Genomic DNA, 25,898 nt, shown 5'->3' on the forward strand with positions numbered 1-25,898 from the left:
AACATATAATTATATCAGAATCCCCCCAAAATCATAAAATATTAGTAAATACTACCTCAATTAAATATTTTATAAATATCTACTTAAATTAGACATATCAAATAATGTACATGTAAATGTCAACCTTTAAAAATAAAAATCATCTGTAAAATAAAAGTAATTATTTTTATCAAATCAAGGAACAAGCCTTCCGTGTGGAAAGTTTAATTTGACATTATTTAATTTGATATTATCACTTTAACATCAAATCTCTTTTTCTTCAAATTGTTAAATGTTATATTAGAATACATAATTCTATATGTACATTGAGATTAGTTCAATAAATACAGGAACTGGAAGGCACAATGCATTAACTATTGCATCACAAGATACACAATCTTTCTTCAATCTTATTTCAATTTACTAGATTGTCTGAAAATAAACTGCATATTTAGTATCAACTTTAGTTTGTTTTATTGCTATTTCAATGCAGATGTAAATAAATAATTTTGTTATAGAGAAAGGATATCCTAGAAACTGTTTATGGATTTGTAGCAATTCTGCAAACATAAAGCACAAAAATTCGCAGTCCACTTTCAGTCAACTTACTGATACTTTGATAAATACTTGTCAAAACCTGTTGTATTTTATCAACATTTTCTATTATTATCATCACATTTACTATTATAATGATACAATCATAAAACTGTATTTTTTTTATTCTTCAATAATTTTACTTTCAAAATATAAAATTGTTTTACAGGTAAGAAAAACCGTTACGTGCTGCCGTCAATCGCAACAACGTTTTTGGAGATCGGTGTCAGGATGCTAGACTCCTGATCAGAGTTAGGCGGCGTTAAAGTGTCCGCCGGGCTCCTGTCTACTTGCACTGCCATGCTACCTTCGGTGTCAACGCGATCAACGCCAGCTTCGTCATTGGATTTGGCTACTCCGGCAGGGTTGTTGATACTGCACTTTTTAAAATGGGTCCTCATATTACTGCTCTGCGAAAACCTGAGACCACAATTGGGACAAGAATACGGTTTGGTGCCGGTATGATAATTGAGGTGAGTCTTCAGATGATGCTTCTTGGTGAAGGCTTTCGAGCATAACGTGCACTGGTAGGGCTTCAGGCCCGAGTGCAGCCTAGTGTGCAAGGTCATGTTAGAGCGATCAGCGAAAGCCTTCTGGCACACCTGGCACTGGTACGGCCGCTCGCCAGAATGAGTTCTCAGATGCTGCTTCAGCAGCATCTTTCGTGAGAACGCTTTGCCACATTGCTCACACTGGTGCGGTTTTACGCCCGTATGTATGCGCACATGCATATTGTAGGCCACTCGCTGGTTGAAGCTCTTGCCGCACTCTGCGCACCCATACTCCTTGCGGTTCCGATGAATCTTCATGTGTGAGCTCAGGTAGCCACGGTCGTTGAAGTACTTTCCGCACTCTGGACACGTGGCGGCGAACTCCCGCGTGCCCTCGTGCACGCTGCGATGATACTTATAGTTGCGTAGCTGCGAGAACTGCTTGCCACAGTCAGAGCAGCGGAACGGTTTCTCGCCGGAGTGCGTACGGCTGTGCACCTGCGACGAGCATGTAGACACGATTCGATGTAACTAGGCTAATTCAACATCCAGCTTGTTTACGCGATTGAGGACGATTGAGATAAAAAGTAAAGAAATTGAAGAAAAGAAACAATATTTTACGTCCTCTTACGGATTTCCATCAACTTCAATCAATATAGACAGTAATGCAAGAGGATGGAAAATGAACTAGTTGTTTAGGAGTATGGAACCGAGAAAAAAGAACGTATTAAACAAATAGAGCTTAACATGTTGATTGCGAATGTGAGATGCGGTATTTTATCATTTGTTTACTTATTAATCATTAACATAACAGTACAGCAACCTCACGCAAATAAAACGTTACAGCATATTTTTTACACGACTGATCGATTTCCGCGAATACTTTTCTGGCAAAAATTGATGATATATCTTTTAAATAAGACAATGTCAACAAGAGTGAATGCATCGATGAGATACTTGAATGTTTTCGACTACATTAATATCTTATTGATTGGAATTGATGGAACTGATGGTAACCGAAGAATGATTTGTTGGATGTGAAAGCTGGGAGACCGTCATTTGCATAAAGACTTGCGCAATCTGTAATAATTTCGATAAGAAACACTTTTACGTGGTCACTCTTTTATTGTTGAATTCCAAGATTTCTAAAAAATTCAAGAATTTATGCTCTAAGTATTTAAAATGCATGAAATGAAATCTATCTATTAGACAAATTTTGAATAGTTTTTAATCTTAAAATTTATAAATACGTCTACGTTTCTTAACGGAAATGCACGTAGTCTAGAGATTAATATATATTAATATAATTGATCAAATTAATATAATATAATTACGAAATTATTTTGATAAGCAAATATATATATACCTTGAGCGATGCTCTCGTGACAAAGGTCTTTCCGCACTGATCGCACCTGTGATTGTCGGTCGGTCGTCCGCGCTGAGTTACTTCTGTGCTAATAATCGTTTCGTTATTATTGTTGTTATCACTGTTAACAAAGATCCTCGTAATTTTCTCTTCCCCGTTCTTCTTTTCTACATTCATTATAGAACATTCTACGTCCACTACCGAAGTCTCTCTCCTTTCGTCAGATTCAATCGTGTCGCAGAGTCGACTAATGGGATGGGATAATTCAGGCTTTGTCGGTATCTGCGGTGTCAGCGGCGTCGCGTATTCGCTATTTCTGCTGGCGCTTGTGATAATGCTGTCGTTGCTAGTGGGCAATAATCGCGCCAACGCGTTGCTGGTATTCTGAAAGGGCGGTTCGTTGCCCCGTTGCAACGTGCCCGTTAGCGGCGAGATCTGATTAGAGGATGCGAACGGAGCTGGAGATCGATAGATCTCTTGCGTTTTTACATCTGGACTGCCGATCATCTCACGCGATCGCGAATCGCTGTTGAAGCTCGTCTCACAACTGGAAACTTCAAACGCGTAAAGTCCATCGCTTCTTGACGCGCTCCTCGGGGAATGAACCTTTGGGCTTATCGAGATTACCGTGGATCGAGTCGGCTCCGAAGTCAAAGAGTTCTTTTGAATGTCCTGTAACAGTCATCGATAATATCTTCTTGAGCAATTAATCCTCTCTTTACAAATCAGTCAATAACTTCATGCATAAAATTACGGTATTTTCTCTCTTGTGAGATAGTAAATTCATGTACGTACTTTTTTATTTTACAGAAAGAGATATCTTCATTCTAAGTTTACTCGGGTGAAGCATTGAAAAACGGTTTCTAATTTAATAGTTTCTCTGAACCGTTGCGTTCGGCAAACATAGCACGCCCCGAAAGTTGTACGTCGATAGTTTCCCACATCTCTAATGCTAATTGTAAGTAAGTAAATGTGCATAGTGATAGTCGTACATGGGAATGCATTTCTTCCAATCGCATAATAAGCAACTAGAAGAAAACGGAAGAAAGCAGCAATTAGAAAGCAGTTAGATTGTGATAATTCTCGACGAGTACTATCGACCATCTGAATAGTAATGGTAATGATCGTTGTGACAAAGACGGTAAGCTTATTAAGACACATTATTCATACCTTAATAACCGTATTTGCATTCCACGGTAGCTGAATGTAAAGCCGAATACATATCCACGATCCACGAGATAAAACTCATGTCGAAAGCATGATATCGATTACTGTAATATTTTTACGCGTTCTCCGCGTGCAGAGCAGCAGCCGGCAGGATCAAAGGACACGCGCGGAATTCGTCTGGTTGGTCATAACTTTCACACTTCGTTTTTAGTCGAACCTTTTGCTATCAATCACTACCTATCCGCATTAATAGGTTTTTTTTCTTTAAATTATTATACTTTTAAAAGTACTTTGTCTTGTCAAAATCTCTGACAGTTTTAAATTAAGGGACTGGAAAGGCGGAGAGCGTTTTCAAATTTCTCTCGGTTGTCTCCTTCTGTCCTTTTTTTACAGAGCGCATAAATTCGTATCGCGTGAAAAGAAATCTCGGTGGCGCAACCTCGTCGCGACTTCCTGCTTATCCGGCCGAGATCTCGGCCAATCTCAGTGCAAGCTGCAAGTTGATTGCTCGCTTGCGCAAAGACGGTGGCTGCGACACGGCGAGATGATCCACGAAATCTGGCACGCATCCCGTCGTCGTCGTCGTTGTCATTGTCGTCGTCGTCATTGTCGTCGAAAGAGAAAACGCGTTCCCAGATTCGTGCGCGTAATAAAGTGACGGACATGCACAGCTGGCATTGCCAGCTGGCGATGCGCAATCACGACGCGTCGACCTGATAAACGGCCTGGAGCAAGCTAAGTGATAGCGGCATTAAGCGGAACGACATCGAGCCCGAAGTGAAGGGCGAAGACGCAGCTGAAAGCGGTACCCTGTCACCTGTGCTGAAATGCGCGTGCACCGAGCGAACGAGCAACCAACGATCCCTCGTTGCATTCGCACTCCTCCACGACTGGAAAGGCAAATAACGTTTTTATATTTCTCTCTTCTCTGTGTGCTCTCTCAATAGAGAGTATAAATTCGTGTTCGGTGTTCCAGAAAAGAGATCTCAGCGATAGTCGCGAGCACAATCTCGTCTTGGTGTCGTCCACAAGTTCTGATCAATTCTTCTCTCGCGTGTGACATCACGCGTGACACATCATCTTCATTAATTTGTAGTTTATGGAAACGCACGGTCTCTCTAATTATTAGGTTCAGGTTTATTCCGTTATCTCGCGATTGGAAAGAATGAAGCAAATCTCAAAAGAAGACAAAAATAGATTTATCAATGAGTAGGAGGAAGTTGTAAATCTTTTTGTGTCACGTGTAAACTTTGTGTCACGCATTTTTGTCTCACGAGAGCACCATGTCGGTTTTTTTATATTTTTATCACGTTTTATTAATGAAGTCAATCTGATTTCAGCAAAAGAATCACGCATGTTGCGTACGTTCAGTCAATTCAAGCGAAGATTTTACGAAGGAATATATGACATCCACACATTACATTTTACACATCGAGTGAAATTCAAATGATATCGCTTCTAGTTCCGTTCGTACAAGCTGATTATAAAATGCATGTAGACCGTGACTAAAGCAATCATGAGACGTCGAATTGCGTATAAGCAATAGCTCTAAACCTAAATTGGTCTAAGGTAACACATAACGAAGTATGATATTTGATTCTTAAACTTTTACGATTGTGATAAGAAACCTTGGCAGGTGATAAGCGGTTAATATCCGCTTCAATTAGTCGCAGCTACAAATTTGCATATACATATTATAAAAAAAATTAATTTTTCTAGATCATTTCTAATTATCGTCGTTCGTACACCGTATCTGTTAATATTTCAAAAAATTGCATAAAATATATATATCGGAAGCTGGTTAATGTTAAGAGCTAAATGATCCGTTTTTCATTATGTGGTGTAAACATGAATGCTTACGTATTATGAAGAGAAAATCATTAAACGGATCACTAACGTATGTAGAAACGAAATAAAGTCCAAATAACCGTTATTTCGCGCTACTATGTTAACTGATTGGAACGACAATCATTTGATCAGAGTTACTACATCTATGGCGTTAAAATAATTTTTTAACTTTTTATTAACTTATTAACTTTGCATCATGAGCGATCTATAGGAACCGGAATATGAAAATCATTTTCTTCTATTACATATTAAATATTACGATGATGATAGATAAATCAAGCGAGTTTATACATCCGTGTTACTTCAAAATGGCTCACTTCTGTCACGTTAAAAAGCGTGTAATAAATAATTTTCCCCGAGACTTTGCAACTATTTTGCGAATATTAACTGTGTTATCGTGAATTGATCAACCGTGATCCTCGATAAATTTCTAGTGGAAAGTTGATTATAACACGAGATATACCTAGTTTTTGGATTAATAAATTAAGATTGTAAGATTTTAGACATAAGCCTTCGATGAAGGAAGGAAGACTTTACAAATTATAACAAATATTAATTATTTTAACAATATTAAATGTCTTAACGTTTTTAATGTTACTTCTGTTTCATTGGTAAGAAACTTTATATTTATTTATTATAATTAAATTAGATAGACGCATTTTTAGTACTTGGCACGTTTCTACCATTGTCAATAAATATTTACTATGAGTTGATGTACGTGTTCCTCTTTACAAATACTTAATTAGATCTTCTTGAATAATTCATGCAATAGCGGTCGTATGTTTGCTCTTTTTATTGCTTGGCACGTTTATGTCATTGACTGGACAAGAACATATTCAATTATGTCGTTCGGTGACAATCACCTCATTGTGAGTACAGTTTCCATAATGGTAAAGCTTTTCGTAGATTCGTGAGAACAGGAATTCCTTGACAATTTCAATAAGTAGGTCGAAATTCTATTCTGACGTCGTAATCAAGTAATATGATTAAATAACGATTAAATCCTCGTACTTTAATAATTATTGTTTTGCGATTCAAAATGCCGTTGATTGTATAAAATTGATTCTTCTTGGATATTTGCAATGTAAACTTTATTAATATACCATTTAATCCAACAACACCAACTCTTTTTCTATGAAACTTTTTACTTATTTTATTGAAAAAAATGCAACTTCTCTAAATACAGTTTTGACGTATCGACATTAAAATTTTCATCTTGGAATTATCTCAGAAATATGCTATTAATGGTGATACGTAATTGGACCCTTGTGTAAACACCTGTAACTTACATTTTGTGCCGAACGGAACGTGTAAAATAGATCTTACAATCAATTGATGACTCCGAAATCAACGGGCTAAAATTCTTATTACTGAGTACTCACGTCATCAGCATGACGTGGGGCCATGATGACGGGCCGTGGCGTCCTCGGTGAATGATGGGGCCTGACGATCTGGCGCCACGGTGACGCGGTGACTCGATTAGCCACGTGCCTGCGGGCAGTTCTCCACCTACAACAACTTTCGCCGCAGCTGAGATCCTCGCCCGTCACCGGCTGCGAGGCGTAATCGAACGACCTCGTCCGATCGACGGCGGCACATTGCAAGGACGACGACGCAGGTATCCTGTTCTGATACGGACACTCATCTCGTGCTCTTCCACGAAACTCGTTCGCTGATCCTCCCACAAAGACGTCCCCGTCTACCGGCCTCTCGGCCGTGTTGTTCGCTTGCAGTCTCTCGTATCCCATCCTGATCCTTTCCAGAGGATCTGAACCGCCATATTCTTCCAGATGTGGTCCTACGGAGGAGCATGTACTTTGCTGATATACGTTGAAGGATGACTCGCTATCAGGAACTATCGCGGAGTTCCTATCAGCGAAAGTCATCGAGTCGTGATTCTTTTCTGCGGAAAGATCATCTATTGCTCTATTCTGATGCAGATAATGGTTAACCGGCCACGTATCTGGACAGCCAGCGTCAAACGAGATTCTACCAGAATTGCTGACTTCATGAGATACTCTAGCGTTCCTGAGAACTCTGTTGTCGTCTGTCGACAGTATTCTGTTACAGGGTTCCTTCCTGTCGAGCAGATCTTCATAAGCTTTTCTTCCTGATTGATACCAGGGATATTGATCGCATTGCAAGTATTTGGAGCTGACTTTAATGTCCTTCACGTCCTCCGATTTGCAGTCTGTTGCTTGCTCGCTACAATTAGTCATCACGACTGGTACCGGCGGAAGCCGGATACGGAGAGCCTCGGCAGCACGCAGGAAGGCGTCCAGTCGCACGCGCGGCACCGTGGCACTTCCAGTGTAAACAAAGCCTAGAAGCGCAGCAAGTTCCGGTGCCTCCATTTCTGCCAGGATCATCGTGATTGGCTCGCAATGAGCGGTAGCCTTACTATGTGCCAGCAACATTTCCTATAAACAAAATTTCCATGTTTTATAGCACTAACATTATTAATCAATATCTTCTTATTACTATTAATAATACCTTAATATCTTCTTTAGCAAAACATTGCATTTAATTTTATCAAAAATTTTGTATATTATTAATCATGCACAATTATTATATAAACACACACGTACGCACAAATAAGATAAAAACTAAGAAATATCTAAAAAGTCAAAAATACACACGCACTTTAGACTTATTAAAGTATACGAGTATTAACAATTATCAGAATTATACAGGTTGTATAATTAAACTTCGAGCGTTCAAAGGTTCATTTTCAGTGCTCGTAAATATCGCGCGTTTGATTTACTTCATCCTTCTTTCATTATTTGAGCGCGTAATGGAACATAGACAATGAGTTACGAGCGTTTCATTGTTGCAAGTCTGAAGAGCGTGCTGCATCGTGATAACTGTAATTACCCAGCTGGCGGTCGATTCGACGGCTCTTTCCGACTTTTTATCGCAATAATTAACTGCTATTGGTTGCTCATCGCGATCAAGAGACCAACTTGTATCAACCTTTACCGTTCACACCGATGTTATTCATAGGATAATCGATACATTTGATCGATACTCTTAATTATATGAGGAATTTCTGTAAAATCACAAACGTTTCAATTCCGTTTTGATAAGATCGACCTACATGTTCATGTAAAATGTTTACAGATTATACACCTATAACGCTTTCCGATTTCTACATCAATGAAAAATTCGAAATGTATTCTCCGTAAAAGCTCAACACTTGTTCAATTTCCGGGTTCGATCAGTGGGTATTATGCGTGTTGCCGGGTTGAAATGTTCAAGTCTTCAATCATTCTTCTTCGCACTGTTCCGCAACCAGTTTAACGGATCGTTGACGGCGAAAAACGGCCAGAGCATCATTCTTGCACGTAGAACGCAAATGAAACGTTGGTACGCGCTCGACCGCACTTGCCGGTGGCTTGATGCAACTTTGCTGCATCGTTGCGTTCAGTGGCGTAGGCAGAATTTTTCAAATCTTATTCGATAATGGCCGCAGGCCATTATCGTTTTGTTTCTCTTAAACTTTAAACACCAATCTCGCATATTTCTCTTTTCATAAATATGATTGTAACAGAAAATCTAACAAAACAAGTGGCATTATGTAAACCAAATGCTTATAAAAAAGTAGGTAACTTTATCAGGCAATGAAATAAATAATTTGAATAATAAAATTAATATTTCAAAAGTGATTGATTTTAAGTGTAAGTAGATCTAATTAATCTTTAAATTATTTTTACTTTTGCAAGAGAAGTGGCGCTTAGGTATCGTTCGTTATTTACTTGAACAAACTTACTTGTAACAAAGTTACAATTAAGTTACGATTTTTATTATTTTTAATATCACGAATTTCTATAATAAAAATATAGTTAATATCAAAAGCGTTTTTGAAATTTCATTCATGGCATACTTTTGATTTCTTCGAGGAGAGGAAGATATAGGTTTGTAGGTTGCTGGTTTTCGTATGCATTTATATATGCATATCCTCATTACGCGATAGCTACTCCCTTGGCTGTGCCACAAGGCCATGTTGTTTTTTTTCCTTTCTCGTGTTAGAAGTGGCCTCTCGGGCGCAATTACTTAGGATCAGTATTTGCACGTATTGCACTTAATCGTAAACTATTTCCGGAAGCACATTGCAACGCCTCCAGTTTAATATATTCTATAGCGAGTATGAAGGCGGATATAAAATCGAGCGCGAATACGCAAAATACGGAATCTTGTTCAATGGGATCCGAATCAAGGATAATGCGCGATTTTATCAAAGAACATCGTCGATGTAATTAACCAGATAATAAGCGTCGTTGATATTAATGTATACATATTTCATGAATTCTTTAGGCGGTGTTGTTAAATGAAAAGCAGATGTGATATCTAAAAGTCTGCTATGAATCTTTTAACATAGCCAGATAATTCACACTTCACATAACTGTATAATTTATATTTATGTAACTACTAGCGTTTACTACTAGAATTTATTACTAAAACACTTACAGAAAAGTGTGTCACAAAGGAATATCTAAGCCATACATGATCATAAATTTCAAAAAAAACTTAAAGTTCCTTTTTAAGATAAGATTAAAGTCTTTAATTTTCGGAAAATTAATCTAAACTTTAATTATCGAGAGATGTGTACATGTCTCTATGAAATTTTATTTCTCATAAATTATACATCTCTAAAACTTTTGCACCAATTTCTTTTCTATTCTGTTTTCATATATAAATTGATCCATAAATCATCCTTAATTGCATGAAGAGATGATCATCGTTAGAATACTTAACAGTTTATAACCACTTATATCTGTGACTGGTATCAATGAGCAATAAATGACTGTTGGTTTCAAGCTGTGCGAAATTTTTCAGACTGTTTCCATCAATTTATATATCGATCCATCCTGCACAAAACGGTAATTACGTCATTGAAATCTATTAATCAATTACTACATAAATAATACAAATATCTGTGAATGGTATCTTGACTGAACGATTATCCGTTTCAAGCTGCGCAGGATTTTTATGCTCGCAGATTTATAGACCGATCTATCCTATATGAAACATCACCGTCGGCATCTACCAATCAATCAGAATCATAGCGAATATTCTGACGAGTGCGCTTTCTATCCCTCGCCTTTCGTACCCGCGCGTTATGAAATTCAGGGTGCGAGAAAACTGATCGGATCGTCATAATTATAGTAATCGCAGATCAGAGCGGCGAGCGGTTAAGTAAATTTTCATTCGGCCGATTTTAGTTTCCCACAAAGTAACGCGAAGTTTCACACCTACTTCGCGTAATTGCGGGTATCTCATGATGGGTTGCGCGCAGCGATGCGTTGCGACATTTCTGCAAACATGCATCTCTAATGCAAAGAAGCAAGAGGACGTAAATGAAGTTACTACCGTTTACCGGATACAAGCTCTTACGAAAGAATAGAGTAAAACATATGAAAGGGGTATCATTAAAGCTGTACAAATAATTGGAGTTGATTAAACCTTCTGCTATAAACTTCTTAACGGACATTCATTTTTCTAACAACATTAAATCATGTATCTTTTTATTGAATTTTTTTCTTGTGTATGTATTTGTTCTTCCATATATTTGCCAATATCAAAGTTAGCAAAGGCTAACTTTAGTAGATAATTTTCTAGAATTTCATTATATTCTAGATTTTGTCAGTCTTATCTGACAATCTCGCTCACTTGGTGGTCCAAGAATTAATAATAATAAGCAGCAATGATTATTTTATTACCGGCAAGTGCTTAGGATATCCAGGTTCTTTGGTATTTAATGTAACACTTTATACGCTTCGTGACGCTGGCGTAAACAGCGCAAATACCATCGTCGTTTTATCCACGTTTATTACAGCAGCGAACGAATATCACTTACTTTTTACGATCTTGTCATTTACGAGAAAGCATCGCGAGTAAGCAGCACGTATGCATCGGTTCGCGCGCTCAGTGTTGCACCTAAGACAATAATTATGTGATTTCGTGGTCGAGAAAACGCCGAGAGCCGCGATTTAATCACGTCTACGAGTTTGCCGCTTAGAATTACTCGAATCGACGAACGTATGCGCAATTGCAAATAATTATCGAGATGAGAAAGGGGGAATGATCGGCCGGTGTTGTATCAAGCGATGCAAGCTTTGTTGCGCGCAGAAGGGTCGGTTTGCACAATATCAATTGTACATTAATTACATGTCGTCAAAATATCCCATGTCTATAATCCGAGTGCTTGTAATTGATTAGATTGATTGATAAACAGTATATCTGAAAAATATCTGGATTAATATAGTATTAATGTTTAAATGCAGTTGCAAACATATGTGTAAAAGTCATTTGTTTTATTCAGGATGTTCTTTCATCCTGGCATCGATGCAGCATCAGGCACCATGTGTGGGCCATGTCAACTAATGTGTGGATAAACTTTTGAAACATCATCATAGCAAGTCTTATTTATCGAAATTTTAAATTTTGGGAATAAAGGGTCGCAAACCAAATCAAATGGACTGTCCAACTAATTAACATTATTTGATAGACGTATATTATAGTAAAAGTAAGAAAAATGACATCGTTTATTATCATATCGATTGTTTTTTAATATTCGCGATTGCGAAATAATGGGATATATTGAGATTGATGGAACAGTACCCGTAATGCACTTAAGAAATGGTAAAAGTGTTTAAGAGACGGTTTTAAGATCAGCTCATACAAATCATGTGTGAAGCAAGAACTTCAATGTCTCTATGCAGAAAGATAAAGTGAGAGAGAAAGAGAGAGATACGAAATCGAATGAACCGTAAACGTGACGAGCGATGAAGCGAATTACGAGCGTGAAGCATAACGATTTCTGCCAACGTAAGACAAGAGTATTATCGGACAATATCGGTCCATTAATCTACGCGCGCAGCACAACAAAATTCCTGGAACCTGATGTGATTAGGCTCAACAGAATGCGATTATATTAGAATACAATGGAATATGGAAAATTGGTAGAACATAATTAATCTTAATTGTAATATTCCGAGTTTGCAGTCGAGTTTACAGTTAATAATACTAGCACCTTGAGTATCGTTCGGAGCCTCGGGGATTTATGATTTCGATTTGTAAGAAAGGCTGTAATTTATAAAATTTCCAACTACTTTAAAATGGAAATCGGCGTGGCAATCCTGTTCTCTGTGCGTATCGCGACTTCAATAATGTTTTTATAAAAATATGATTTCACAGACAAGATAAAAGTATTTAATCTCGATCTTCTCAGCAGCTACTTTGTGTTAGGCTCAATATTAACCTTGGGGCTGAAAGCCTGCTTAAATGTAAAGGTATCTTAATGTCGACATAGATAGGAAACATTGGTACGCAGTTTGTAACACTCTTGTATGTTGTCACGCTCAATTGCCTAGTGCTCTGTCAATGCAACTGTATTTTAGATTAAGTAATTTGTCATCATGTTGTTATTGGCTCCATTTTGTCTTTTTGCGCAACTCTAATCTAGCAGTATCGATTTAGCTTATTTGCGGGAATGGGAAACGTTACAGGATCTACAAGATATCTCAATATTACTCACATCACGAAAGAACATTTTTGTCTTTTCCGAAATTAACTATTAAGTGAATTTCTAAAAGTTAACGTGTTAAATACAGTGGACCGAAAAAATCAATATTAATACTGACGGCTAATCTTAATAGTGGCAATTATATCCGCACTGTTGCACAACGCAAACGTTGCCCAATAAATGATACGGCTAGACACTCACGTTCGCGAGTGATCGATATCAATGTATTTCTTTTTACGCGAATAAATGCCGTACGCGCTTTGTTCAGAAAAATATTAAAAATTAAAAAAGTTTATATCTGATTATTATCTTTTAAATCGAGAAGAAATTATGTAAAAAATGATCTTTTGATATATATATCAAATTAGAATAATTAGAATAAAGATAGGAAACCGCAGTTAGCACGTTATAAAAATGTGATGACCACAAAGAAATTTGAAAGTCATTTCTTTCTTCTTAAGAGATAGAAGATTTACTCAATGTGTTAGAAAGAAGAAAATAATTCAAGCTCGCCTAAATATTATAACTTTGTTATCTAACAATCTTATATATAAAGAGGCAATGTACTGGTTTTAAATAAATGTATATTTTAAACGAAAGTCCATTAAATGTAATTTTCCCAAAACTTAAAGTGCCGATATATATATATATCTCTTTTATGTCAATGTGAGAATTTTGCTGATGCAAAACGCGATGTCCATAAAATTGTGTATCTTCGTTCTGAAGTCGGCACTTTAAGTTTTGAGAAAATTACATTTAATGGACTTTCGTTTAAAATATACATTTATTTAAAACCAGTACATTGCCTCTTTATATATAAGATTGTTAGATAACAAAGTTATAATATTTAGGCGAGCTTGAATTATTTTCTTCTTTCTAACACATTGAGTAAATCTTCTATCTCTTAAGAAGAAAGAAATGACTTTCAAATTTCTTTGTGGTCATCACATTTTTATAACGTGCTAACTGCGGTTTCCTATCTTTATTCTAATTTAATACACCGTTATGGCTTACTCTGCTCATTCATAAGATCTCTAGCGATAACACCAGCACTTGAAGGTTTAACAACCTCGAAGGGCCGACTGGTGACCGCTTTACATGCACCAAAGAGGATTTCCCTTCCTCAACATCGTTATATATCTGAATTTACGAAGTTCACACCTCACCACTTTATCTCATAAAGATCTACGCGTAATAAATTCAGAGAGATTTATTTCAGACGTAAATCTGCTTGGCACAATTCCTTTACTTCTGCAAAGCAGCAAAGCTGAAAACAAATACACGCGTTTGCATTCAATCCCACAGAGCAGTGTTTTCTCGAATTAGGGGACACTGCCCTGGAGTAACGTTAGAGGAGCTCCGATTTATACGCATAAGCAGCTCGGATACGTGCCGGGAATATCATCAGGCCACCGCAATTGAATTAATAGCCGGCGTGATCGCGGATGATGCTCGCCGCAGATAAAACGCTCGCGCGGATCGCTACAAAACTCCCTTGCCTCGTAACGTATCTTTGCGCGCGATTGCGATCGACCGATCACTCTATTCTACGTTGGACTTTATAGCGACGTGTTCACGATACGTTGCCGATTAACAAACTTGCTTTAGGCAAAACTAGATCGCGAGAGATCGTTCCCTCATCGTCTGCACGGAAAAAACCGTGGGATATCGTGGTTCAATATTAACATCATGTACCACGTATCTTCCGTGTACAAGTATAATCGTGTGTACTTAGTTTTTTAAATAAAATTTTTTTTTAATTGTCTAATTATATTTCTGGTATGATTTTTTTATAATTTTTATTGCAGCTATCGCGATTATCCATAGATTATAATGTGGGTGGTCAGATTTATTATTTACTCTTCAATGTAAAGTAATATAATCATTTATACTTTAGCTCTACTACGGATATTATATCACGTAAGATATATTAGGTATTTCAGGTATATCGGAATTTTCCGGTAAGATTAGTATGCTGAATACGTAATAACCAGTCGCTGTCAGACGGCATTAGGATGGATTCAGATTTAACGCGCTATGCATGTATGCAAAAGTTCTTTATGCAAAAAGTCTCTTCTCGAACGGTACAAGTTTCCAGTAGATCTAAAATTGCTAAGAACTAATCTTTTAATGTTACGTTTACAAAATATTCCTAATAAGCTGAATGGGAACATATTTGAGGCTCTTGTGTAAATGGTGTATTTCCAAATATAAATATATTGAAGTTACTTCTGAATAAGTTTAATAAGTTAAATTTAATCATTTCCTTTTTAATTATATTTTTACATTACTTAACACTCATTTTTTTCTCATAGTTTGATAGACGTAAGGAAAAGAGTCATGTCCTTATTTTCCAGAAGTTAAATGTCGTGCTCGATCAAAGTTACATAAACATGTTTAGTTAATTAACTTAAACCTTGATAGTTCCTTATAATCTTTGCTCGTTTATGTACTAAAGTATCTATCATCGAGTTTTTAGAAGTCAAAAAGTTTGCTTTTAAGGATCCTGTATTTACGTCAGTTATGATCTTAATCTTTCCGCGATAACCTGTTGATCCCTGCTAATTAATTTCTCAGTGAATTTCATCTCCACATCATTTAATTAGTATCTCCTGGAGTAAATGCAGGCGAAACATTGCCACGATTCAAACCTTGCTATCGTCATGTTATCGTGGCTTTGCCGTTATCCTATCTTTCTTATGTGTGCCACCAGAGAAATTAATAGCTGAGAGTTTATTATAGCAACGTTGATTGATTAATGCAAATCAAACGTATATAAGCACATTTTCAGTCTTGTTTTCTTCTTACTTGCAGCGTTCTTCAATTGTTCTCAATTGCATTAAGACACATCGAAAATGTTGAAAATAGTGAACAGGAAGTAGTGAAATGTATGTGTTTTAATTTATTTATGTTTCGAATATATGACCCAGTTTCTGCTGTAAACTTGTGTAATAGATGTAATGGAATAAGGGCATGCGCGTGTCGAAAAAGCACTTTGAATGATGAGAGATCGTACATGTGCCGATACTGCATCTTTCTCGCGATTAATAGGAGCAATAAGTTGACGTGATGTACCGACTTGCCGCTCCGTTCAAATTACGAGTCTTAATTAATCACTAAATACGTGATCTCGTGTGCGCATTCTAATGATGGGCCTAATCATGGAAACATCATCTTGTGAAGCTTAATAAAATGCTAAAACTAGTATACCATAATCTGCGCACTACACTTTATTGCTGCAGAAAGTGCAATGATTTCTTATTACACTTTCATTTCACTACAATAAATATTTATTGTAGATACAATAAGTATCTACAATAAAAACATTTAATTGACCAGTGTGTATCTAATATTTACGTATCTAATATTGAAGAATCTAAGTAGTCGGTGTTATTGTTACATCTTTCATAAATAATGTTTACTTAAAAATATTTAGGAACTTTGTAACAGAGGAAAATAATCACCGTTGATAATTAATTAATTAATTAATTCTCAAAAGTAAAAGATAAAAGAAAAAAATAATTTATCCGTAATTATCTGAAAATATTACAGCGCTGTTAATGTTAGCAAGGGGCCATAAAGAGGCCATAAAGCGCCAGAACGAGCAAAATGCATACACGCAACGTAATCATATTCTTACAATAAACCCAATTTAGATTTTTTTATCGGAATTTACTGGACATCGATGATCCGACAGACAGCAATTAAATAAACGTAAAAATTTCATATAATTTTCTACTTTATTGGCCATAAAATAGGTGAAACGTAAATAAATAATTATCATTATATTTAAGTTTTAAATCTTGTAGATCTCCTAACGTATAACGAAATTGCCATATCTTACATCTCGTTACAGTTTCATAAAATTCTCTGTATTAAGAATACAATGTATTGCATTAAATACTTTTATGATAATGCTTTCTCACTCATTGTTGCATGTGATTGCAAAGATCAGTGCATTTTACGAATTATATTACTCGCGGTAATTAGACCACACGTGATTTTCCATGCTCATGGAAATGAAAAAGTCAGATGTAAAAGGCTAGTGGCGCAATCAAGTTCACAGATATCGCGCAATGTATTTCATGACAATGAATCTATTTATCACTTATGTTCCTTTTTGTGATTTTCATATTTAATTCATTCGTCTTTTACTTTTCGATTAATCTTAATCTCTCAATTTTTAATTAATATTTTGCAATACATTATTAGAAACGTTATTTTTATCAATGTGTTAACAATGTATTCCTTACAAAAATACAACACAATATCTCAAATATATATCTCAATTATATATCTAATGTTATATTATTATACTAATTAAGATAATTTTTTATTTTCAAGTAATACGGAAGACTACGCAATTTATTTCATAGACATAAATCAATGACATCACATATCGTGACGGAAACATAATAATTTAATAATGTTAATAATTTAATGTTTAATAATTTAATAATTAAAAAAATAATTACGTTTTTCTTTGATCTTTTTTTCATTTTTTGCACGAAGCGAATTATTTTACTGCGCGGAAACATTATCAGAAAACATTATCTGCTGCAAATCGGATATCAATCCTTTATGATTATGAATTAAATAATTACACAAGACGTGCGTCAATGCAGAATTGGCTTCAAGTATTGAAGAAAGTAAATATTGCACATATTAATTTTTTCGAATTTTTATAGAATAATATTTTTAACTTTCTCCGAACAATGTGACATTCTCACTTGATAAAAAAGTGAGACAAATAATATTTTTCAAAATTATTTTTCAAAATGATCTTGTAATACAATTTTTGAATTAGTCATAAATATATTAATAAAATGAGAAATATACTTTTTTAACTAACAAACTATACAATAATCATACACATATCTTCTTTTTTTATTTCCCAACACTTTTAATTAATTTAGAAATTTACGAATTTCATATGCTGTACATAATACAAATATGTACAGCATGTGAAATTCGTAAATTTCTAGTTCTAGAAAAATGAAAGTTCAATGTAAAATTTTTGCAACTTGGAGATTCTTTAATTCTTGCTGCTACTTCTTCCGCGCGGTGTACGCTTTTAAGTTTCAGCGTACGTGGAATTCAATTATTTTTGTTTTCATGCCACGCGACGCACGGAGGAATCCAAAAGAAGAGAATGGAAATCTCGCGTTGAAGAAACAGGTACTGGGTCAGATGGCGATAAATCGAGATGTCGAGATCTCGGGAATCCGCGAATGGTGGTACCGGAAAGACATATACCTCAGCGAACCGTTCCGATGTACTTCGAGAACCGCAGAAGGGCCACCGCCCGAGGTATCTGAAGATTGCGTCGTGCGAGCTTTGCAACTACGAGCTACATTGAAGGCCTAAGAATCTGCCAACATTCAAGGTCAAGGTTACCATATTTGTTACTTTGTAACAAGCAGAAGAAGCATTCGCGGGATACCGTTTCTTTTAATCCGTGTGATAGTCGCGTTTCTACTGAGATACGATCGCAATGTATTTTTTGCGATCAGTTAAGGCAATTGGTCTTAATAAACCGGTTGTGTAAATTAGTACAAATAACATAGATTGTTTTTTTGTGTATCTGCTACTAAATACTTCTTTAAACAGGAGACCAAGAACTTATGTAGAGCGAGAGATGGATAAAAATGAGACACGGAGGTGATCTAATGAATTTTCATTTGCAAAGATGAAATATCTTTTTCGACATTCCATTTGCTAGAGAGTAGAAAGCGCAATTCGTCGGATGAATCGCGTAACAACGCATAATTGACAATTTTCACGTCGCGTCAGCGACGTTACCTTGTAATTGCTGAGGTGCGTCGGAATTTGTTTCGGCCTTCTTTCTGCAGATCTTATTTACGCAAAATTGCGTTCCAGAAATATTTTGTTCGCTAAGAACAACAATGCGTAAGATTATAAATCACATGCAAGAAATCATATATAAAAAGATACGATAGCTAATAATACATATTGTACGAATTACATATGATCACAGAATTACGCGATGAAAAAGCTTAAACTTTAAAGAATTAAGCAGATTAAAGGGACCTAAAGAAACAATGCTTTCTCAATTTTTTTAAATTTCATTTCTTCGATTTCCTATATTTAAGTATTGATCTATCCAAAATGGAACAAGTGTGTCTCTTTTTCCATTGAATCGATGAAAATCAATCCTTCTCGAAGGATTCTCGAAAAGTTTTTAAAAACGGAGAAATACGAAAAAAGACTTTTGTGCTCACATCACACACATAATATTTTCTTCTGCCTAGCATCCGTCTTATTAATTTAGCATGCATGTTCCAATCTAATAGCGCAATAGTTTAACAATCGTGCAACTCGACGAGGTCGCAAGAGCATTGTAACGTGTCGGCGCGGTTTCAAGAGACTTCACGCAGATTGCGAGATATCGTATTATCTTTATTTCCGTGTGACATAATTCGGTGGCATTAAACACTCGTCAGTGCGCGCATATAACTGCTTTGTATCGCGATGTGACGATGCACGGCGAACAAGCGGCCACAAGAGAGACATCCGCCGCGAAATGCACCCACATTCAGTGCGAGATTAACAACTTTGCGTCTTCGTGTTAGTCAGTAATTAACCTGCTAATTAAGTAGGGAAGGCAAGCTGTATTTCCTTTTATTATGGGCAAAGTATAAAAATTAGGCATCATGGAAGTCTTTCTCAATGGTGATGAATATGTCTGAAGTTACATCATTGCAAAATTTTTAATAAGTTATATAATATAAATTTATTATATAAATTTTTGGAATTCTCATAGTTTCTTTCTCTCTTTTTAAATAAACGACCAAAAATTCAGATTATATTATCTCTTAAATATAATAAATATGACTTCTACAATGACTAATTAATAGCTATTATATATAATCAGTTGTTTCTTTTTGTTTAAACTTTTTTATACCTGAAGATAAGGACTTGCTGCTGACAGGACCAGGCGATGCGCAAGGAATCTTTGGCCTCCTGGACAGCACAAAGCCACATCAGCGAATCTCTGTGACAGCATGGCCTCCTTTAGGAAATCACCAACGTCTGGCGTCCTACCAGAAACACGGATCACCTCTCCCATCATGCTCCACTTGATATGATCAACGCTCACTGGAGACGTTCACGAAGATTCGTGTTTCTTCATAAGAAGTTTCGGCTGATTCACTCATCTGTATGCGAGTTCGGCACTTGGAACGTGAAACAATGTTCCGGTGAAGACTTGCAAAACTTCTAACGATTATTCTTGACGAATTGTCCTTGTTTAATTCACATTATCAACTTTCATGTCCCAGAAGTTCATAGTTCGTGCACACTGTCCGCGGAATTCTTGGGATCGTACGATATGTACTCCCTCGTACACTTTGTATTTAAACAGGTAAAGTCGAGCAAGATCGATTTAAGTCTGATCGCTACTCTGTGTCATTATCACTCTTCGCTTGAATTCTTCGTAACGCGGTGCCATTTGATTGCGATGTTAATAAGTACTCTTTGCGAAAAAGCCTGACTCGTGTTGAACGATACGTGCTTACGATTCGTGCTTAAACCTGCTTCTTCAGCATATGATCGATCGGTCACCTTTATAAGTGACACTTGGCAGCTCTGTCGTGGAACGTTAAATTATGACCACGTGATTATTGATACAATTATATAATGATAATGTTGTCGGCATCCGCTATCGCACTATCGTCACAAGATTTATGACCGACCGTATTTTTTTCGATCGATACTTAATTCACATTCTCATCGTTACAATTAGCCAGAGTTAGTCCAACCGAATTAATCCCTGTAAAACATTCCACTCGACATCGTATGTTAATTAATTCTCTTACTCCTATGGTGGGTGGTACTATATCTCCTATCTAATTGGTGGAATCAAACGGCTCATTTGGGAGTCAAATTTCGTAGATATTTATAGATATTCAAATTCTGTAGATTTTCAACACTTTGATAATTCGCTTCTTTTCTTTCATATTAACTAATATCCCATTTTGTCATATACATCAGAAGAAAACTCAAAAGGTATTTTCTAGTTTAACTTGTGAAAGCTTTTATGTATGTAATTATATATTTTAATACTTATTTATTTTTTCGTCAGAAAATCATAAAATCCAGCATGTAAAATGAACAAATTTTTGTTAAATAAGATATTTGCAACATCGTCTTGATCGTAAATAACATTGTTCGCATATTATAGCCACAAGTTTATAATTAACACATACATGGATTTCGTTGATCCTTTTGCAATGAGACTGGTTGCTAATTAATGAGCATTTTCTTCCTTCTCATCATTTTGCATGCAGTCTCATAAATCTCAACCGTTTCTTTTTCTCGCAATCGTTTCTTTAATGAGCACCTTTTTCAGCTTCGCTCGATATTATACGCTACCTTGATAAGTCCAGAATGTTGTCAAACCAGTCGATTTCGCGGCAAATTTACATATCGCTTGAGGACATTTACATACATCGATTTGTCGATCTCGCATTAAACGTATTCATGATTCATTTATTAAACATCAATAATCACTTTTTCTTTCAAATAATAGCTTCCCGATTATTGTTGAAACCATCGAAATCTTGAAATCACCGAAGATGTTCACTTTCTTCACTCGCCAGTCTTTCCAATTCACAATCGATCTTCTCGATCGGCAAGCGTCGTAACGTGTGATCACAATCGTGATGAATACGATCACATGTACACGAGGATCGCCGCTTGATTCTTTGATTACGCTGTAATCTGCGATACATTACATTTGTCCATTATGGAATGTTCCAAACTCTTCGACTAGGCGACTTTAATATCTTCGAATAACAGAATAATCAGAAGGGACAAAAAAACCCTCTTGGTCCATCAACTCAATGAAATAATTATCGACATAATTTACAGAAATAATTATTACAGAATAATCGTCTCACCGAAAATGTCGTTCCGTTTCAATAAATAAAATTAACAGCTGCATCAAATTAATCAACCGTTCCCCCATCAGAAACATTCCTCTAATTAAACTGATCGAATTTGATAATCGATCGTCGATCATGGAAGTCCAACTCTTTTGTAATGGTTACAACCAATTTTTATTCTAACAAAATAGTCCTACAGAGCGGTTCCTGTCTTTCAACAATTAAACGCGATCGAAGTGTTTTATCTTCCTGGTTGCATTGGCAGAGGCAGAGTCAGCCTCATCGATTCGCGAAGTTTAGATCATCAATAGGAAGATCCGCGTTTTTTTTCCCGGAGCGCGGATTTGCTCGACGTCGTCGTCGATCTTCGAGTTCCCAGAGTTTTCGTCTGTGATCTTTCTCTCTCTTCCTGAGAAATCGCGTTCGTAGTGCTCGCACCGAGGAGAACCCGTCGCTGAGCGACTCAGCAGGGCGACTGCCACTTGAAACGCTCAGGTGAGTAGAGACCACCTCTGCCATCGCGAGAGTGGTTTCTCCAGAGAGACGGAGAGAGCACTCGCAGGGAACTCCTCCTTCTCGTATCTCGTTGCTGTATATCCCTCCTACGAACGAGTCACCTGCGTGTACTCGTCTTGTATGTATGTATCTAATACCGGTACTTTGTTAGCGACGTTGCACGTTCACGATAATATCCGATTATGTCAAAGCGTGCTAGCGATAACAGTGAGCCGAGAATCACGTGTGTTTCTCGGTTTTCTGAAATATATGGCATTACTTTATTAATTCATCATACACATCACGTTTTCCAACAAACCACCTACAAAAATAAAATAAATAGTACAGTTACAAGTAAATGAGTAAACAAATGCACAAGATGGAGATGTGAAGTGCCGATATACTTCCTTCGACGAAGACATATAATCGAAGAAAATTGAAGATGCCAATGAATCACAGATTGCTTATCCGGACATGTAGACAAATAAACTTTACTTCGATACTTTGATCATTTATCAAAAATCCATCAAAAACAATCTGTGAGAATGTAAACGTTCCTCAAAATGTAGATGAGAGAATAAGAAAAGAGAAATTATTTTTTAACGCCAAATACAAGTTTTATGCCTGTCTTATCTCTATTTCAGATAAAAAATTTCAATTGTATTATATTTTTATAATATTATATGTTATGTTATATTCTCATGATGAGGAAAAAGAGGAGGGCGATTAAAACAATGCATACATAATTCTTCCGCAAAAGATTCAATCTTGTATCTTTTCATAAGGAAAGTATGTGCTTCCATATAGCATTTGAAATAACGTGTACACATTAGCACCTGTAGAAAAGTGAATGTTAGAAGTGATAGAATGGGGTGTATCAAAAGCAATGTATACGCGCGAGAACCTGACCGCTTCGTATGTGAATTTGCGTGCTAATGTCAGCCGTCAGTGAGTTAAGATAATCGTTAGCGCTTCGTGTTTATAATTGACAGTACGGCATAATAAAAAAGAACATTGCTGTTGAAAGAGCAAGTCGCTATCTCGCGAAATTGCTCGCGAAATTTTCTGCAAGCACGTTATCGCAATCCGACAACTCGTTTATCGAGTATAATTGACTGATATGTATCGATTGGTTTTTGAGATATACGAATAAAATCTGTGTGTGTGTGTGTGTGTGTGTGTGTAATGCATTTTTTCTCTCAGCTATATGCAAACATATTAAATGTTAATTATTTTATTTTTGACTTTAAATTTATTCAAGCCAATCTGTACTATTTAGAATCTCAATAAAATTAACAAAATTATATTATCTATCAGAAAAGTAAAGAATTCACGCGTTCATTGATAATTTTATTGATAATTGAATACGGAATGACATTTAATTTGCGATAACTTAGTAATGTAGAATAGTATCTCACGGAAATGATTTCGTGACACAGAAATTGTGACAAAAATTGCAATAGTTGCACACGTGCATTCCTGGAATCTTATCTGCCTAGAGAAAGAGAATATAAATCGATGTATAGTACCGAATTAGTAGGGAGTGTCTAAGATAGAAATGACATATCGTCGGATATCATTAGCACGGTTTCCTTGATTCTAAAATTACGTCGTTTACGCGCACGCGGCGATAACGGCCTGCAGCTGCAATCGCATACTAGTTCGTATAAGGTATACTCTATGTACCGCAAAACATCAAATTATGACACCGATTTTTCTTTTATAGCCACGACATCTTTTTATGCCGGCAATTACACGCTCCATTGCCTGAATAGCATCCATTAAAGTTCGCGGCTTATCTGTATGATTGATGAATTTTAGCGGAAATAGTTCTTAATAAAGTTTCGTGGAAGTAAAGTGATACGTGTAACATTAAAATTCCGATATGACGCGTGAATAAATATGTCGTTCTATATTAAAATAACGATTTTATCCTTATAGCAATAAAGCATCTTGTGAAAGTATTACTAAATGTTATTACCCCCTTTTCTTAAAAAAAAAGAATGTACTTTACATCCAAATAAAATTTCCGAAATCGTAAATACGTACACGCAAATGCCGTTCATAAAATAAATGATCCAATCGTAATCCGTTAATTTAGCCTTGAGGTCATTCAAAACTTCAATGTCTGAAACACTATGTATATATATAATAGGCAGGTTTATATGATTTATCATTACCAGTTTGATCGTGATTATAGGTACCAAGGAACGTAACGTTACTTTCGACCATATGTCTAAAAAATTGCCGAAGGAAAATTGATCATCTCCATTTCTTCATTTTTCTCTGCCAAATTGATGAACTTGACCTGCAACTTGTATGACAGATGAAGGATAAGCTAAAGGCGCTGTTGCTGCTTCAAAGTCATCTTAAAAGCGATACACTATAACGGCATAAACCAGAGAGTGAGTATTTCGACAGTACCAAATATCGAATCAAATGCCATTCTAAATGCAAGAAGAGATTTTATATTAGAAAGCTATATTGAAGAAGAATTACATTGAGAGTTCATCAAATTAATGTCTCATTGATGGACTAAAATACAAAGAGAAAAACTTATATTAAAAAAAAAGAATTATATTCATACAAAATTGAATAATGTTCTTTAGTTTTATTTTAAAGATAAAGATCTTATCTTCTAGATAAATATGAAAAGTCTATCATATAATAACAATAAGTCTAGTAAATATGATTAGAAAAATGGCGATTAATTGAGAAGGAATATGTATCAAAATTGTTTTACGTTTATAAAATTGTAATACGTTTCTTCTTCAATTTATTTGTGTTTATTCTTGATGCTAGCATCAATTACTTTTCCGAGCTACAGTTTATCACTCCAAGCAACCGATAGCTATGTAATAATAATCATCTCAAGTGGTTGATCAAGCAACTCGGAGAAGTTTCTGAATATCATTAAACCTGCCCGCGGAAACATTTACAAAATTGATCGTGCGATCAAGCGCTGCATCAAGATTGGATTTAGTCGATTCTCTTCTCATATTATAAAAATTCGAAAGAAATATTGATCTGAAGTGAAAGCGGTATCAAAGCATGTCCACGTGGTCGTGTATCTTAGCAAAGTAGCGATAATTACGCGAACGGCACGGATCTTCTAGATCCGTTGGACATAAGAAGGAAGATTATCCTGATGAAATGATTAATCTACGATCAACTCCACTTTGAAGTCGTTCTTCATCTTGACCTACTAATTTGCTCCAATAAACGTGATTCAATATTTTGAGAATACAGTACTCAAAAAATTAAAAATCCTTTGTTCAGACCTAATTTCCAAAAAAAGAGAATCTTTCGTTTCTCGAGAAAAACTATCTTCCCAAATTATATGTTATATTGTTACATAAGTTTCATACACAATGTTCTTTTCTAAATTAGATTATTCCTGACGAATACACATAAATTCTCATGATTGAACAGTATGGCAATGCTTGCATATTGTACTTGTAATTAAAGTTATATACTAATTATTAAATTATTTATTAAAAATTCTCTCACGATATGACACATTCCAT

The 25,898-nt window shown here is 35.9% G+C and overlaps 1 protein-coding gene and 1 long non-coding RNA gene across 2 annotated transcripts; one reads left to right on the forward strand and one right to left on the reverse strand.

Moving 5' to 3' along the window:
- Positions 1-14: 14 nt before the first annotated feature.
- Positions 15-24,844, reverse strand: LOC105280074. The gene is made up of 4 exons (XM_011340266.3): positions 19,896-24,844; positions 6,828-7,865; positions 2,431-3,102; positions 15-1,562 (listed from the first exon to the last, which is right to left on the reverse strand). The coding sequence occupies exons 1-4, from the start codon at positions 20,061-20,063 to the stop codon at positions 756-758; spliced, it is 2,685 nt and encodes an 894-aa protein (XP_011338568.1). The 5' UTR covers positions 20,064-24,844; the 3' UTR covers positions 15-755.
- On the forward strand, positions 959-20,005 carry LOC105280073. Its single transcript, XR_894052.2, has 3 exons — positions 959-1,046; positions 18,106-18,356; positions 19,923-20,005. It is a non-coding gene; the product is annotated as an uncharacterized LOC105280073 (long non-coding RNA).
- Positions 24,845-25,898: the final 1,054 nt, after the last annotated feature.

Source organism: Ooceraea biroi, chromosome 2, assembly GCF_003672135.1.
Source record: "Ooceraea biroi isolate clonal line C1 chromosome 2, Obir_v5.4, whole genome shotgun sequence".
NCBI classification, from domain to species: domain Eukaryota; kingdom Metazoa; phylum Arthropoda; class Insecta; order Hymenoptera; family Formicidae; genus Ooceraea; species Ooceraea biroi.